Source organism: Protopterus annectens, chromosome 16.part0 (genome assembly GCF_019279795.1).
Source record: "Protopterus annectens isolate FY-2018-M chromosome 16.part0, PAN1.0, whole genome shotgun sequence".
In the NCBI taxonomy this organism is placed as follows: Eukaryota; Metazoa; Chordata; order Ceratodontiformes; family Protopteridae; genus Protopterus; species Protopterus annectens.
The window spans coordinates 443,805,240-443,822,624 of record NC_056750.1 but is presented as its reverse complement, the minus strand read 5'-3'; the positions used below and the strand labels follow the sequence as shown (position 1 = coordinate 443,822,624).

Sequence of the window (17,385 nt, the reverse complement as noted above, 5' to 3'; positions counted from 1 at the left end):
ACTGCTCAAATTAATTTTCTTGGGACCTTGTCATATGTTTTCTCCAAGTCTAGGAATGCCCAGTTGGACTCTTTCTTCATTTCTAGCTTCTTCTCTATCTGTCTCACTGTAAACATCGGGTCAGTTGTGCTGCATTCTTTTCTGAACTTGAACTGCTCATCTCTCATCTTATTTTCTACTTCTTTGTGTATTCATTTGTCAACCACCCTCTCCAGAATTTTCATGCAATGTGACAGGAGTTTGATAACTCTGTATTGCCCACAGTTGTGGATGCCCCTTTTGTCCTTGTACACAGGCACTGGTATGCTTATTCTCCAGCCATCTGGGTTACACCTTTCTCTACACACTGCTATGAGTAGCCTCAGGAGCCAAACCTCCCCTATCTCACCCATCTTGATCATATCTGCTGAGACCTCATCTGACCTGCTGCTTTCCCCGACCTCATCTTCCTTAGTGCTGTTCTTACTTGTTCTATGGTTGGCTCCTCTTCTTCTCTAATTGTAGGCTGTTTCTGGAGCAGTACAGCTTCTGTGGGGTTTTCTTCATTCAGAAGCTGCTGGAAATACTCCTTCCATCTGCCTTTGATGTCCTGTGGATTGGTGAGAATGTTGCTGCTGGTCACCCCCATAAAGGGTGACTGGCCATCTTCTTTATATTTCTGTTTTTGCCTTGCAACTCATTAGATTTTCTCTGTGCCATCTCTGGAGTCATTTTCCAGAACCTGATAGAGTACCTCTGATGCCTTGTTCTTTGCTTTTGCTACTCTTCACTTAGCCTCTTTCTTAGCAAACATTATTCCTTCGTAGTCTGGTCCGTCTTTTCATTTTCCCACTTTTTTCTTGCACTCCTTTCTTTACATGACTTCCTGGATTTCTGTATTCCACTACCACATTTCTTTATGTACAGTTAGTATCATTTAATCAATATGCACACTATATAAAGACAAGTAATATTCAACAAAATTGATGTATCACATGCTTTGTTCTAACTCAGCATAACTTGAAAAAACAGAAGAAAATGATTTTTTTTTGAAGGTGTATTCTCTCCATGCACCTCTACATCTCTTGTAATACATAAAAACTTCATGGTTGCACTACAGTAAAAAAATAAATAAATAAATAAAAGGGGGGGGGATCCCACTAAAAGTGCACCACCAGTTTGTACAAATCAACACATTGTGACAAAGAAGACTGCAATATTATTTTAAATGTGCTTGAAAATTAACCAAACATCACAAAATGGTAAGCATTCCTCATTATCAGAGTTCTACATTGTGGTATGTGGTATAGGCTAGCATTAGATGAACTATTATTAGATCACTTTCTTAGAACCTTTTTGTTATGAAGTGATAGATCACTTGAAGGTAACCCATACATACATATATATATATATATATATATATATATATATATATGTATATATATATATATATAGATATGTGTGTGTATGTATGTATATGTATATATATATATATATATATATATATATATATATATATATATACACACACACACACACAGGAAATAAACCCACACATATATAGTATCCGGACATGGTAGCCTTTCCTCCTTTGAAAATAAGTACTATGCATTATACTTCTATGCAACTTTCTTAAACTATCTCATTCCTTTACCATATTATTTTTCATGTGTCAATGTTTCTTCCGTATTTTTATTGTTGCCTACCAGACTGTAGCCCTCTGTCTATAACATTCTCTCTCCATTTTCAACCACCTCTATTCCTGTATCAACCTAACTCTTAAGAGGTCTGGGAAGATAACACATCTAACAGCTCAGTTTAGAAGACTGGGTAAAATATGGGTTTATATGTGATCTAGTTTTTCATGTTGCTAGAAACATGGCCTCAAGCTGAATACAAAAAAACGTCCTAAGCACACAGTCAGTCAGTTCTGAGGGATTTCGGCACCCATATTGATAGCAACCTGACTTCTGACCACCATGTTGCTTCCATTGTATGGAAAGCTTTCAACATGGCCCACCTCATAAGTAAGGGTATCTCATCCAAGGACAAGGAGATCATAACATCCCTGTATTCCTCCCTTATAAGGCCCATTATTGAGTACATTGCCCCCATTCGGCATGTACCTCACAAAGCACATGCAGCAGCTGGAGAGACCACAGAGTTTCCTCACCAGGAGAATCCAGGGCCTCAAAAATCTACTATACACAGATAGGGTAAAGGCCCTATCCCACTAATTTGTTTCATACAGACTCCTCAGAGGTGACCTCTGGCATACAAGGCAATCTCGGACCCCGCCTTGATGAGACTGCTGCATATGCGCAAGTCAAGCTCCACTCGAGTAACCCACACATGCGGCCTCAACCTGGTCTGTGACATCAACAGAACTTGTTGTTGGGACAGATTATGTCTTTTACTCATCCTGGATCACATGTCGAAGTCAGACACACCACTGTTATTTTCTTGTTGGAAAAATACACAGAGAATACAAACTGTTCAATGCGGGTGATTTCAATGACTACAAATATTACTGAAAAGATGGTAGATATTTTTTGAAATAAAAAGGGAGGTATGCATCTTTCACTAAGTACAACACAAAATTTTGCAAATTTGTTACCACTCTAAATAGCAAAAACATTTTGAAAGTTGTAACAAAATGCTGTAGTTCAACAAACCCCAACACGCAAGTCACATCACCACCTGCATGCACTGAAAGAAAAGCAAACAGCTACACAAACTGCAGTCGACCCAGTTTTAGCAAATAAAAAAAAAAAAAAAAAAACACAAGTCACAAGTTTTACAGCAGACAATGTTTTTGAAAACTTGCATATAAACCAAATGCTACAAACTATAGGAATTTAACAATGAGCATGAATAGTGTAATGGGCACCTCGTGGAGCTTCTACTTTTGAAACAGGTCTGCACTGGCAAGCAGCCTATAACATTGTAAGTATCACTGCACAATGGTGCAGGGAAAATTTCAGAAAGCAAAACCACATTTACTGTTTGGTGCTGCCTAAGACTTTCATATTGTACTTATTACACTTTAATTTTATTCCCCTGGATTTGAAATATATATGAGTGGTGAGTCTGGTATACATGAAAATAATTAGATTATTATTTTAATGGAATAATAACAGTACTCTTTAATTAACTTGTTTTAACATTTTCTGTACAAGTTTTCAAAACCTTGTCATAGTAATACTCATGCTATAAGATTAAGCAGTAATAAAGAAGGCAGACTTTTAGTAAACTGTTAAGCAACAGTGTTATACAATGGCTATGCATATTTGTGTAATTGGATTTGTTACAGAGCTTAAGGCAAAGTAATGACACTGCATAATAAAATTACGGTATCCATATCAGCAAAAGTTAACAAAAAGTTACTATAATTATGTGCCATTGTATAATAGCAATAAGGCACTGAAAAGCTGGGTGACACACTTCAATATCACTGAAGGAGGTCAAAACACTCAGTGTTTTCCCGTGTTTTGATTCATCCAGCGAATAATGGTTTTGTTGCCAACCCCACACATCCTTTCATGCCTTATTACATAAGTACACCTAATCTGGAGCAATGTGAAAAAAAACACACATTCCATTTCTATACTACAAAAAGTTAATAGGAATTCTCCAGTTTTCTTGCTGCAGCCGTATAGTTCACAATACAGAAACATAAGGCTTAGTAGTAACCCCAGTATAATGCAAAAACAGGTTTAGTAGTAGTGAGTGAGAACACAGGCAGTGTTAAGCTGTGACAGTGAATGAAAGCTCCCAGCTACTCACTGGCCTAATGGAACGTTGTAGTTTTGGAGGAGGAGGTCGAGGAGGTGGAGCTCTTTCATGCTGTATCAAAGTGAAAACTTAAGACATCAGTACAACTTACACCAAAAAATTTTTATATTGCGCAACTACCTTTAAATTAGACCTGCATACATATTTGTTTGCTCCTTTCTATGTTTGAATAAACATACATCAAATTAAATGGAATGCTAAAAGCTTGAAATGAAAACATTTAAGATGGCTTTAAGCAGAAAGATATGAACATCAGAGGTAATACTAATACAATAGATACAACAAATTCTACATTATAAAAAAAAGTATTTAGGATGATGAATGGGTATGCAGACCTAAAAATATTCACAAGCTGATAATTATGGCTTCAAGTGGTAAGGCATAGTCTCCAGTCGCATTGGTACAGTGAACAAAGCTACTCACCTGTATCATCTATGCAAGTATCCTTATGTATCTGGGCAGACAAAAAGCTTTTTGATTAATCTGTAAGCTACAGCAGTCCTCTTCCTGTTCCTGATGTCCCACATCACTGTACAACTCAACTCATTCAGAATGATGACAGGATGACCCGTTCCTCAGAAAGGAAAATATAGGAATAAACAATAATGGGCCGAAGATGACCAATACCTATATACTCCTAACTTAATGGGACTGGCAAAGCATGAAGTACAAACAGCTTGCAGCAAAAAGTATAAATGACTACATCTACTATGTATAGTAGTAAAAGACTTAAGAACTATAAAGCAATGCAGCTACCTGAATTTGGCAAACAGAAAGTGAGACAGATGTTTTGAGACAGTGCTTTGAATGGAGCAGGTATTCCCATGCAATACTAAGTGAACCCAAGTACTTGTCCAAAAAGACAAGATATGACATAATGAAGAAAGCTCAATGGTGCTGAAGAATCAAAAGATAACACACAAAACAATAAGTGGAACACATAGATAAATTACACTGCTTTACAATTTAGTGATGCATAGTTATCAAAATTCCCTGCAGTGCTAAATCAAATTAAAAATGAATTGCTTAGCTGAATGAACAACTCAGTGGAATGTTCATAAGTTCATAGCAGATTACTAGGCTAATGGCTTAACAACCCTTAAAAGCCTAGCCAATATAACCTGATTTTACCCAGCATATGACCCTAGAGGCAAGAAGATGGCATGGATTTGTGCCTCTGCCTTCTGTATTTTACAGACTGCTCCTGCCCATAAGAGACATAGGCACTACCTCAGGTGTGAATTTGTGAATCCCCGTCCATTGATCCAAACCGTGTTTGAAGAGGGCCAGGGAATGGCTCTGCTTAATGTGAATAGGAAACCTGTTTCAATGAATGGGCAATCTCTGAGACACATATCTTGTCTCTCCAGCATGTTTTGTTTGAGTCTATGACTAAGTTTAGATCCCTAGATCAGGTGATCCTCCTGCTATTTGACTTGCAGATGTGTAACAGCTACATCCAGGCTTTGGATTTGTGAGGGCCTTGAAGGTCAGGCATAGATCACACCTTATTAGTCAGTAGGAGACAGAGTAGAGGGGCAGGGCTTTTAGTCTATCTACATAGGACATGCTAGTTTCTTTGTGAGGAACCTCTGAGGTCACTCCAGCTACTGTAAATACCTAGTCAAGTAAATTCCAAATGAAACATTGTACTTGATTACTCATCCAGTTTGGGCTCAGTACAGTGGGACTATAATTTCCTTGGATCTGGAAGCCATACCTTTACTTATAAGTTGTGCCACACAGAAGGACTTCCTCACCACTGTGGACATATGGCGGTCAAAGTTCAGGCTATTATCCATCTGTGTACCTAGTTCTCTCACCTTTGAGTTTACTCTTAGGAGTGTGGTATTGATGCTGTAATTTGCAGGGGTATTTGACTTCCCAAAGGGTATGATAATGCATGTTTTCACATTTAGTGTTAGGCCATGGTTCTGATACCAATTGCTCATCTGATCTAGACCCTCCTGAAGGGTATCTACATCACTGGGGGATTCAATAAGTGTCCCAGGTTTGCAGTCATCAGTAAACTTTGTCATCCAGAGGCCCTCCACATTAGCCTTGACTTCAGAGAAGTATATTCCGAACAGTAGTCATCTCAGCACTGAGCCCTGTGGCACATCATTAGTAACTGGCCTCCTGCTGGATCTGGATTCACCCACTTTAACCACATGTCTTATCCATGAGCCAACTGGCTATCCATCTGGTGACATAGGAATTTATGACCAGTTTTGTGTGCTTATTTAAAATACCTGAGTGGAGAATTGCATCAAATGCCTTGACCAGGTAGTGGTAGGCGGTATGTACTGTTTTACCTCATCCATGGCCTTACTGACTTTCTCAAAGAAATCCATGAGATTAAGTAGGCATAACCTGCCCTTGACAAAGCTGAAATGGGCTGGGTACAATGGGTTGGGTACAGTATTTGGAGGTTTCCTATGTCATTATTTATCAGATCCATGACTATTCTTTCCATGGCCTTACATACAGGACTAGTCAAACTTATGGGTCTGTAACTTCCTGGGTCAGTAGATGGTCCCGTTTATGCAGAGGGTTAACTGTCATTACCCTCTACTTTATCGTGACAAAACCAGTCCACAAGTTGTGGTTAAATAGATATCATAATGGGCCTGATAAGTCCTGATTTAAGCTGTTTAAGAGGCAACCTGGTATACTGCCAAGTCCCCATTGAGGCCATATTTTTAGCTTTACAGAGGGCAATGGCAACCTCTTCTTTGGCGATAACTGGCAGTGGAGTAGTGGAAGATATTTCCTGGGGGAGAACTGGGGGTGATGGGGAGGTGAAATCCGAGATGAATTTGTTGGCTAGCAGATTTGTTATATCTTCCGGCTGAGCACAGGTGATACCATAATATACCTAATTCCACTCATTTGTGGATATTGCCCCTAAGATTGTGGACATAACTGAAAAATGCCTTATAGTTATACTTAGCTCTGGAGACTATTTTTACCTCAAAGTCTGCTTTCAGAAATTTCACTAGTTCCCTAAATCACTTGTTTAGACAAATGAGGGACTTTTTGCTCTGCTGTGCACATTCCCTCTTACTTCTTGACGGGAATTTTTTTTCTTTTGTTGCACAACTTATAAATACCAGGGGTTCACCAGGGTGGCTTGTTTCTGAGGCTTGACCTGGGTTTATTTTGGTCTGATAGTGCCGTTTCTAAACAGTTGTTTATGTGGTCATGCAGGTTTTTTGTGTATGCCTCTGTAAAGGTTTCTGCATTTTCTGGATTTGATGGAGCTTGGAAATGCCATCCATTAATAGGGAATAATTTACCTAACAGAAGTTCTTAAAGTTTTTAGGGTTAGGTAGAGGGAGTAGTTTTATCTTTATTTCAAGGGAGACCACTTTGTGATCTGATCTTACTAGTGAGGACATTACAGTAGGGGGTAAAGCACTCTCCCGTATTTCTGAGTATCAGATTCAGGGTATTTGTTCCTCTAGTAGGAGTGCAGACTAGCTGCTCCAGGGCATTTGAATTTACAAAGTCAAGAAATCGTTGGGCCTGCATGTTAGCAGTCATCTATGCCTGCCAATTAATGGAGAAGTAGTTAAAATTATCCATGAATATGGTATTGATGGGATGGTGAGTGATTCTAGTAACTTCAAGTAAATAACTGGTTTGGAGCCCAAGTTTTAAGGAACATCAAACAGATGCCTAATACTAACCAAGAAACACTAGATACAATATATTTCAGTGCAGAAAGTCAGCTGTTACAGCAGTTTGAAAATGCAAATTAAAACTATAAAGAAGTGCAAAAACACAATAAATAGCACAGTAAACTATCACAGTATAATGAAAATAAGCAATGTTTCCAGATGTTTGCATCTGTACAGGGGACTGGCACACAGAGCAGCTCTGTGCAAATGTGATGAATTTATACCAGCACTGGAAATGCAGAAATCTGACTATTGAGCTCTATGGCCAATAAAAGGACTATACACTTAGAATCCTTCTGTATTCTTCCCAAATCAGATAGACCTGGTAAACATATACTGCCACTAGATAAATAATCACAGTCCTAATGTAAAAGCACAGTAAAAGTGTGTCTACAGTGAAATGCCACCACAAACAAACTTAAACTTAAGGAAAGGCAATAACCAATTCAGGATAACAGCAGTGTACTTTACTTAAACAGCTCATAAAAATGTGATTAGTCAATTGAAGTACTTCACTTTGTAGAAATGAGCCAAGAGCTACTCAAGTGAGCAGAATTTATAAAGGCACTAAAAGCAATATAAGCTGATTAATAAGCCCTCCAGCCAATAAAACAACTACATGCAGAAATCTGTAGTGCGTTTCCCCAACCTATACAGACCAGGCTACCACCCACTGCCACTACATGTAAAATCCATTGTCCTCTTGATGTAAAAAATAAATAAATTAAAAGAGAGGTTGTTAGAGAGTAAAAATACTACTTTATCCAACAGCTAGATAGATAATGAATTCAGATAAAGTAAATCAGTAGAACAGACAATGTGAGGCAAAATGGACTTTTTCAAAATAAGCACAGGGAAAGGCAAGTAAATAATTAAATATATAAACAGCACTGTAGAAAGGGAGGAGCTTATAAAGCTCAATTCACAGTAAGGGTGGGCAGCTTAAAATCACCAAGTTTAAAAAGTAGACCAAGGAATGGGAGTTGGGTGGGAAAAATAACCAGCTGGGAGTCCCCAGTCATGCTTGTAGTTTTTCCAGGCCTTGAGTCTTATCAGAAATGTCAAAGGTACAGATATTCTCAGTGTATTTAGGTATCATTCAAGAAAAAATTAACCAATGAACGTCCTACCAATCTGTGCTATTAAGTAGCTGAGACAGTAAACTACACACAGTCATACAATGCTATGCACAAGCTTAACAGAGATCAGATGTTTAACTGAGGTCCCATATGCTTGAGTTGCTGGTAGCTCAGATGGATGTACATGATTCAGCAGCACCTACCAAAAAGAGTAGGGGTCCTTTAGTTGTATACAAAAATAGCTCTTATTTACAAAATACTTACATATCTCAGGGACCACTTCAAGTGGTTACAGACAATACCACAGTCAAGTGGTACATCAATAAACAAGAGGGAACCAGGTTGTACCCCTTTTGTAGACTAGTCATGTTAGCTTGAGATTTAGCTTCACAGCACAACCGTACTCTACAGCCATCTTTCTTTCTGTTGGAGTAACACTGTGTGGCAGACAGCCACAATAGGACCACGACAGACCTTCACAAAATGGAAACTAAATCGGGGGGGAGGGGGGTCTTCCATGATTTGATTCATTTGTGGGGAGTTCCTCAAGTAAACCTCTTGACTCCTCTGTCAACAATCAACTGGAAAAAAATATTATCCAGGATTCCATGTAAGAAGGTCTGGAAGACGTATACTATTTCTTTTGACAGGAATGTTCTTGTATTCCTTTCCACTAATATCAAGGGTACTTCTGATAAATCAGTAGGAATGCACCAAGGTCACGGTGGTGACTCCCTTCTGGCCCAGGAAACAGTGATTCTCCTTTCTTTTGGAAATGACCAGGGGCATTTACCACAAGCTTTCTCACAGAATGGATCTACTCGCACAATAACAGGGGTATCTGACTTACTGCCTGGATGACATAGGCTTAATACCTTTTAGGCCCCTGTTTTCTGAGGACATGCAGTGGGTACTAATGGAGGCAAGAAAGGCTGCTACTAGAAAATCATATATCAGCATACATAAAATGTTTTCTAGTTGTAGACAACAACATAACCAGCACCCATTCATGGCTAGTCATTTCTGCTTTTACAATATTTGTGTGAATTACTATCCTATGGCCTTTCTTATTCCTCTATCAAGGTTTATTTTTCAGCAATTTCAACATGTCTGACAACTGATTTCCCTCTTTCAATGCTGTCACATGTCAAAATGTTCTTGAAAGAGGTTTTGCATAAGAGGCAAAAATAAACTGGTGGTCCCTTCTGTGATGATATGGGCAAGTGCCAGCATAGCCAGCTGGAGTTTTGTAAAGAATTATATGTCCCTTGAATATCAAACTGATTTATACAAGATGCCTGTGTTACAAACGTATTACAACTGTATGTCATTTGTATATCAAACTGATTCTGTACAGATGATTGAGCTGAACATGTATTTGTGAGCTTTGCTTGTGTTGAAATGTACCACCAGTGCACCCTGCTGAAATTAAGCTGAGATACTAGCACAACAGAGGTTAACTTTAAAAAAAATAAGGGAAATATAAATGAGCTGCTAAGTCAATAAAAGGCTTCCCACAGTGCTGAATATGATGGGAGTCGCTAGGTCTGGAGAACAGCCTTTGTCCATTAACTCAGTGAAAACAGGGTGGGCCCCAGTCACTGCCATAAACATTTGGATGTGTATTGTGGCTATCTGTGCTAAATTCCTGTCTCAGCTTCAAAGGGGAATACAGAGAGAACCTAGATTCAGGTGACCAGATTAGGTCATTCTGCCAGCCCTCTTGGAAATGATATTTTAGACATTACAAAGAGAAATCTCAAAGTATTGAGTATTCTGTTTGGGAAGCCTGACTAGAAAGGCCGTCACCCACAGCATCTTGCCTTGCGGTAGTAAGTAACTTAACTAGGGAACAGTAAAATTCTCTTAGATTCAGACAGGAATGTAGAGGCACTTAGTTTAGCTATTTTCTTTGTCTGAGTCTGTCCATCAATGCTCTTTTCAATATTTTCTGTGATCTGAACTCTGCGGTTTACTGTGAATATATATTCAGTATTTTCATGTACTTTTATTATTTAATAGATTTAAAACTTCTACTGGGGCTGATCCTTGTAGAAAGTACTTAACCTTTGAGAGTGCTTATATTTATTTGTGGCACTGTGTCGACCACTCCAAAAGGCCTAGCCATACAGAGTAACCTAATATCCAAACTAAAAACAATATATAACAAAGTAGCCAGATTTGCTGCAAATCAACCTTATAAATCCCATCACTGTCTCTCATATTAAAGGCTTTACACTGGCCTGAATTTTCCAACTTACTGTCTCAATCCCAACTCCTTATAGCCCACAATATACTAAGCAATCCTAAATCCTGCCCATCCCTTGCAAATTCTCTGACACTTTATACTCCTCAACGCCCACTAAGAAGTACTAATCAATACTTTCTTGAAGTTCATAAGCCAAACAAAACCTTTGGGAAAATACTCTATTGTCACTCAGTTGCAAAAAATTGGAACACACTCCCTTTAGCAATTAGACTACTTAAAGACAAAAATGCCTTCTAGAAACAGCTTAAATCTTTTTTCCTATCAAATTGGATATGTTCATGCTCTAAACTAATACCCAAGAAACATTCAGGGATAACCTAACTTAACTGTATCACTTCTAGCTCTCTCTCTCGTACTACTACCTACACATTTTTTTCTGTCATATTCCATACTAGTTAGCTCATGTTATACTCAATTCTCATAATCCCTTATTACTGTTCTTTAATTTATTTATTAACTTCCAAAGTTCACACAACTTTATCTGTATATTTACTAACTTCATGCCTAGTACCTTGGTTCAGCAATGTAGTGACCTTAGTTTTACCATATTTCTGCTTAGATTCTTGCCAGACTACATGAAAATTTCCATATATGTATTGTATTGTATTTCCATCCATTCTGTATATTCCTTTATTGCATGTTATGTTATTACTTCAGAAGTATGTATACTTAAAATGTGATCTGTGTTTATCTTTGTTCTTACTATTTGTTTACTTAAAACGCTTTGTTTTGTGAGCTTTTATCCTCAGGTCTCTGCTGAAAAAGGGCTTCTAAGAACCCAGACAGACTACCTGGTTAACAAATGTAAAAATAAAATGACCACCATTTCTATTAGTATTCATATTAGACAGTATAACTGGATACCCCCTTTAACAGCCTTATAGTAACTGACTGGTGGCAGTGATAACTACCTTATAGCCTCGGCAAAGTTGGCAGACTGGGTAATCTCTGCCAGCTTTTCCCAGGTGTGCGTCTGTGAAAATCAAATCTTAAAGTGTGTGTGTGTGTGTGTGTGTGTGTGTGTGTGCTACTTGTGGCAGGGACACAAAGCACTGGGTTTACAGAGAGGCTGCTGGAGGACTTGGCTTGGACACTCAGCTGAGGAACTAACCCTAAAGCTGTACCAGTGGGAAGTCTTACTGGGGACCTGGAGGGAGACAGATATATAGAGACATTCAGACCCGAGCTGTGTTCCCTGTGTGCACTTAAGGGAAACAGTACTTGAAGCAGAGAGGTCTACATCTGGTAATACTGAGTGCATCCACTTTTTATTCAAAGTGCATGTCCCTCTTCAGTGTCAGTGGTGAGGATTCAGGCTCCTTAATTACTGGCCCAGCTTGGGAATGACACATATTGGTGTCCATCACATACTGGCAGCAGTGGTGGCATCACACCTCCTTGAGATTTTAATTGTGTGTTAGAGAAGCTAAAACTTGCTCCATTTGAACCAGCTAATCTGCCTGACTTGAGGTTCTTAACATGGAGAACAGTTTTACTGATTGCTCTGGCCTCTGGAAGAAGGGTATCTTGAGTTGCAAGCTCTTACGGTGAGTCAACCCTACCTCATTTTCCATAGGGACAGGGTTTCTTTCAGAGCTAATATTTCTTTTATGCCTAAAGTGGTATCCAATTTTACTCTAAGCTAAACTATATATCTCTCAGTTTTCTTTCCAGAACCAAACACGAGGAAGAAAGGATACTCCATATCTTGGGTGTCCACACATTACTCCAGTACTATCTTAACAGAGCTAAATCTTTCAGATCTTTGGATCAGTTGTTCATTTCTTGTGAAGGTAAGAAGAAGGGACAACCTCTGTCAAAACAGACATTTTTCAGATGGTTGTCTAAGGTTATTACCTTTTGGTATACTCATCATGACAAATCTATTTCAGGCAGGGTCAAGCCCACTCTATCAGGGCCTTGGTTTCACCTATGGCTTTTTCAAAAGGGTTGGATTCTAGATGTATTCTAGAAGCTGCTACTTGGTCCTCCATACATAGATTTACAAAGCATTATAAGCTTGATTGCTTCTCTAGGTCTAGATCACGCTTTGCAAAGACCATTCTCCAGGGGTTCCTGGACCCTTTTTCTCCTCCCAAATATAATTAGCTACAGTAATCTACCCATAAGGCTAGTACAGCAGTAATCAATATGAACAACACAGTACAGTTATTAAGGCAAGATAATGCATGGTCACTCTGGATATTTCAACATGTTAAAGAAGTCGGCTATTGGGTTACGTACTCTGAAGGTCTGTGATGTTTCACATTCAGTTACATTTCTTGTAGATGCTATCCAATAAGAGCTTGCAGCACTATTACTTTAGGAAGGTAGACAATTAGCAGATGGGTCAATTGCTCTGACTGATACTCAGACATGCTACGCCCAAGCAGGGAAAGAAATGCTGTCCATAGATTCTCAATGTCAAAAATCCTGTGACTATATGTATGGTAAACCAGTTTATAATGCAGATACAGCTAGATCCCTGACTGCATCTCAGATGACCCATGTTCAACAAATGACCTGGGTGGTGGGAGAGCCAAGGGGGAAGATGAATGATAAAGCATTTGCCTGTTCTCTTCTCTCTCTCAGGGGAGGGGAGAGGACATGCTTGGTAGTATGTCATTCCCTGTTGACAATGGAGACCAGAGTGAGTAACCAGCCAGAACAATATGTGAGGAGGGGTGTATCGTCATCAAGCAGGAATTTAACCCTTGCAATATCCCAATGCATTCCTAGAAACCATGTACATAAATATCAACATGTCTGGGAAGCTCAGGCCTCTACTTGACCCACTGACTTAGCAGCCAGTCATAGTATTGTGATCCTCTCCATGCCCCATCTCTTCCATGGCTGTAAGACATTCATAGCCTAAATCATCAGAAGGCTATCCTTATTTGGACAGATGAAACTCACCTGGCAAAAACACACATCTGTTATTATGAAATTAGGATACAAGACGCTGCAAAGCACTTTTTAAAAGTTGTACCATATGGCATCAGACAAACTTCAACAAATGCTACTGATTACGCAGAAGTACAGCAAATACACCTAGCATAGCTTGCTTCAAAAGAGTAAAGAAGACTTGTTACAAAAATATTTGGAAGTTCTGTGGATTATTTCACAATTTGCTAGATCAGATGTGAAAATTAAAGAGCCTAAAAATCTGTACAAGAAATGACAGAGAAATGCACCTGTTTTATGATATTGTCATGGCCAGATGGCCTGACTACCAGATGTAAAATTAGTACATCCAGATGTTAAAAGTACACTTCCCGTGTCACAGTGAGCTTGTGTGCATGGCTTAATGTACAAAGTTATGGGATGACAATGTTGGCATTCCTACCCAACACTGTGACGTGATGCTTTTTTTTTTACAAGAGCCATGTGGAAAGAAATAATATATAATGTTCTTTACTGACCATAAATATGGAATATTTGATATATATATATACACCAATCAGAGTCAATCACATAAAATGCTACCTCATGAAAAATCAAATACGCCTAGGATAAAAGCTGGAGCATATGTTCATTACAATGATATTTTTTTTAATATCCAAAAGTAGTACAAATGTATGAACTTACTAGTCACAGTATAAACAAGATACTGAAATCAGTCTTTGTGAGATATATAACAAATGAAGTAATAACAGACGTCTACATTTATAAGTCAAGAATTTTGTACTTTTGCTGAACAGTGGGAATTTAAACATACCACTTCAAGTTGAAGATAACTACAAGTAAAACATTTAGTTCAAACTATGAAGAACCTCATGGAAGTGTTTAATTATAAAAATTCAGACTATATTTTGGTTTTGGAGATTAGAAACTTACATTTACAATCCATGAGACCTTCATGACAACATTTGCTAATGAACATCTCATAGCACGCTCCCTATTTCAATTTTTTTGTTAATTCAAACAAAAATAAAGAAGGTAGCATAAACAGAAGTTTTACTATGATAGACTGATGAAACAGTCTCTCAAATGAAAAAAGTGAGAGTGTCAGAAAGGATAGCGGAATTTGCAATTAGAAAAAAAAAATTCTACCTGCTACAGTGATTTGTCAAGCGCAACAGAGATATTATATTCATGGTTCAAATCTGTAGAATTAGAGGGGTAATACAAAACACTGAATTAAACAAGAATGGCTCTTAAGAAGACCAGTTCTGAAAATTTTTGAATTCACAAGTGTTCTCTCTAAGTATCTAGTGTGATGAAGCACTACTACCTTCACTGTGTAAAAGTATTTCTTGGAGATCTACTGAAACTTGATGTCAAGATTTGGAAAGTCAATAAGTTATTTGTTACGATCCCGTAATGAGCATAAATTCGCTATAAATTGTTCTTCAGGATGTTATGATTAAAGATCAGACTTCAAAAAATACTGAAAATATGCAGTTTCATTGCTTTAATCAGCCCCTTCTATCACCACTGCATAATATTAAAATCTATCAAAACACCACACAGCTCTCAAATGACCTATTGCATTATCTGTATCACCATCTATAGTCCAAGCCTTCTTAAATTACTCAAAATCCATTCTAGGCCCTCTACCCTTCACTATTCCCTGACCTTATCACCTAAACTCAAGTATAACTCCTACGGTATGCTCTACCGACAAAATCGTTAACTTACCCTCTCCACCACATTTCTCATCCCCTCCCTCCTCTACGGAGCTCCACTCCTAACTAGCCTACAATCTTCACTCAAATCACAACTCTCCTCTTGCTATAACAAAATTGCCAAGTTTGCTACTGGCCATAAGTCCTCCACACACCACTGTTCATCTCTCCGCAAACTAAAATGGTTGGAACTGACCAATCATCTTACCTATACAAAACGTACTCGTGTACACAAGCTAATTTTCAACCCTTCCCTCTGTCCCTCCCTTTCCTCTACCTTTAAAATGCACCTCCCTGATAAACTACTAAGATCTAACAACCAAAACCTAATAGAACTGTATAAACCATCTCGTCCCCCCAGGAAAAAAATCTCCTGTCCGATAGTCTAGCTCATCTCTGGAACTCCCTACCACTACCCATCCGCACCACCTTAAACAACCTTTCATTCAAAAATCTCTTCACTCACATCTAATTTCCCAGTGGGAATGCTCTTGCTTTCACCCCACATAATCTCCTCCACTCTTTTTCTTGTACTCTCTTAACTCATATATCCTGATCTCATTTGTATTAAGCCTTTGATATTGAATGCATAACATGCACCTCTTAGTGCAACCTACCCTGGATGTAAAGACATCTCAGTTATCATATTGTAATTTTTTCTTTTAGATTGCAGTATATGAATATTAATCACTAGTCTGTTGTACTTGCAATGTTTTTACTAGGCCATTGTAACTATAACTATAATAATTTGTAACAAAATATCTTACTGTAATCTTCTGCTTGTTTTGGAGCTTTTCTCCCCAGGACTCCATTGAAAACGGGTTCTTTGTGACCCAATGGACTATCCTGGTAAACCAACTACAAATAAATAAATATGGTGAATCTTTCAGCTTTTCCCGGTTAGGGGTCGCCACAGCGGAACGCCGGTCTGCTAATGACTGGCAGTAGATTTTTACGTACTGAGTTGCCAGCCCTAACGTACAACCTTCAATGAAGGTACGCCCATTCACGCATGTCTCCACACAGAAGACGCTTTAGCTGAGAATCAAACAAGACAACGTCTTACTGTGAGGCAACAACACTACCGCAGCACCACCACTGCAGCTAACAACAAATAAATAAAATAAAAACAAAATTTCTGCCCTCTTTTGCACCACAAATAACAACCCTCTTCCTTCTTCTATGCTCTCCAGTTCAGCCATCTAGTGCCCCTCCTCCCTTTTTCCTTTACCATTACAGAATTTCACAGCATGCTTTTTCCAAGACAGTTCCAGCCACCTAGAACTGTTTAACCATCTCACGTCAGATCCACAACTACCTACTCCTGCTTTAGAAATGTGACATTTTCCTACTACTGTGACTTGTCTCAGTGTAACTGCAACTATAAACCTTATTTTTTTACACTAATTGCGCTCTCCCTTATTCCCTTAATTCCTTAGCCCTTTTCACTACCTTTGACTTGCTAAATTCCCTTCACTCCTACTTTCTTTCTACCAATCATCTGCTTCCATTTAATTCCCCTAAACGCATTTCCTCTGCTTATAATTTTTCTGTTCAACTCCCTCCTTCTTTGACTCCCATAACCACTCTGCATTCATTCTTCCTCAAGCCTTCTTAAATTACTCAAAATCCATTATAGCCCCTCTACCCTTCACTATTCCCTGACCTTATCACCTAAACGCAAGTATACCTCCTATCCCCAAAACACCTTTGTGTTCCCTAAGTTACTTTAATAACATTTCATGAAACTAAAGTTTTGTGACTTAAAAGTGATAAGCTCTTACTACTCACCTCAGTCCTACTTTACTCCCTGTAAAGCTTTTCTCTTTGTCTTCCATTCCAAATGGTATACCTTACACTTTAGATTTTCAAATTGAAAGTGCCTATACATCTAAACTGTCTTTCATAATTGACATTATGTCCCTGTATTACAATTAATTTTAAATTTAATG

General features: G+C 38.4%; 1 protein-coding gene across 4 annotated transcripts in view; it reads right to left on the bottom strand.

The window, feature by feature from the left end:
* Positions 1-17,385, bottom strand: part of DENND1A (DENN domain containing 1A) — a 4,751,104-nt gene that overhangs the window by 249,541 nt on the left and 4,484,178 nt on the right. For 2 of the 4 annotated variants that reach the window (XM_044058260.1, XM_044058262.1), the window contains exon 20: positions 3,766-3,825. The exons of the other annotated variants lie outside the window; for them this stretch is intronic. In XM_044058260.1, the coding sequence (XP_043914195.1) occupies positions 3,766-3,825 (60 nt within the window). The remainder of the gene's footprint in view (positions 1-3,765; positions 3,826-17,385) is intronic. 4 annotated transcript variants of the gene reach the window in all.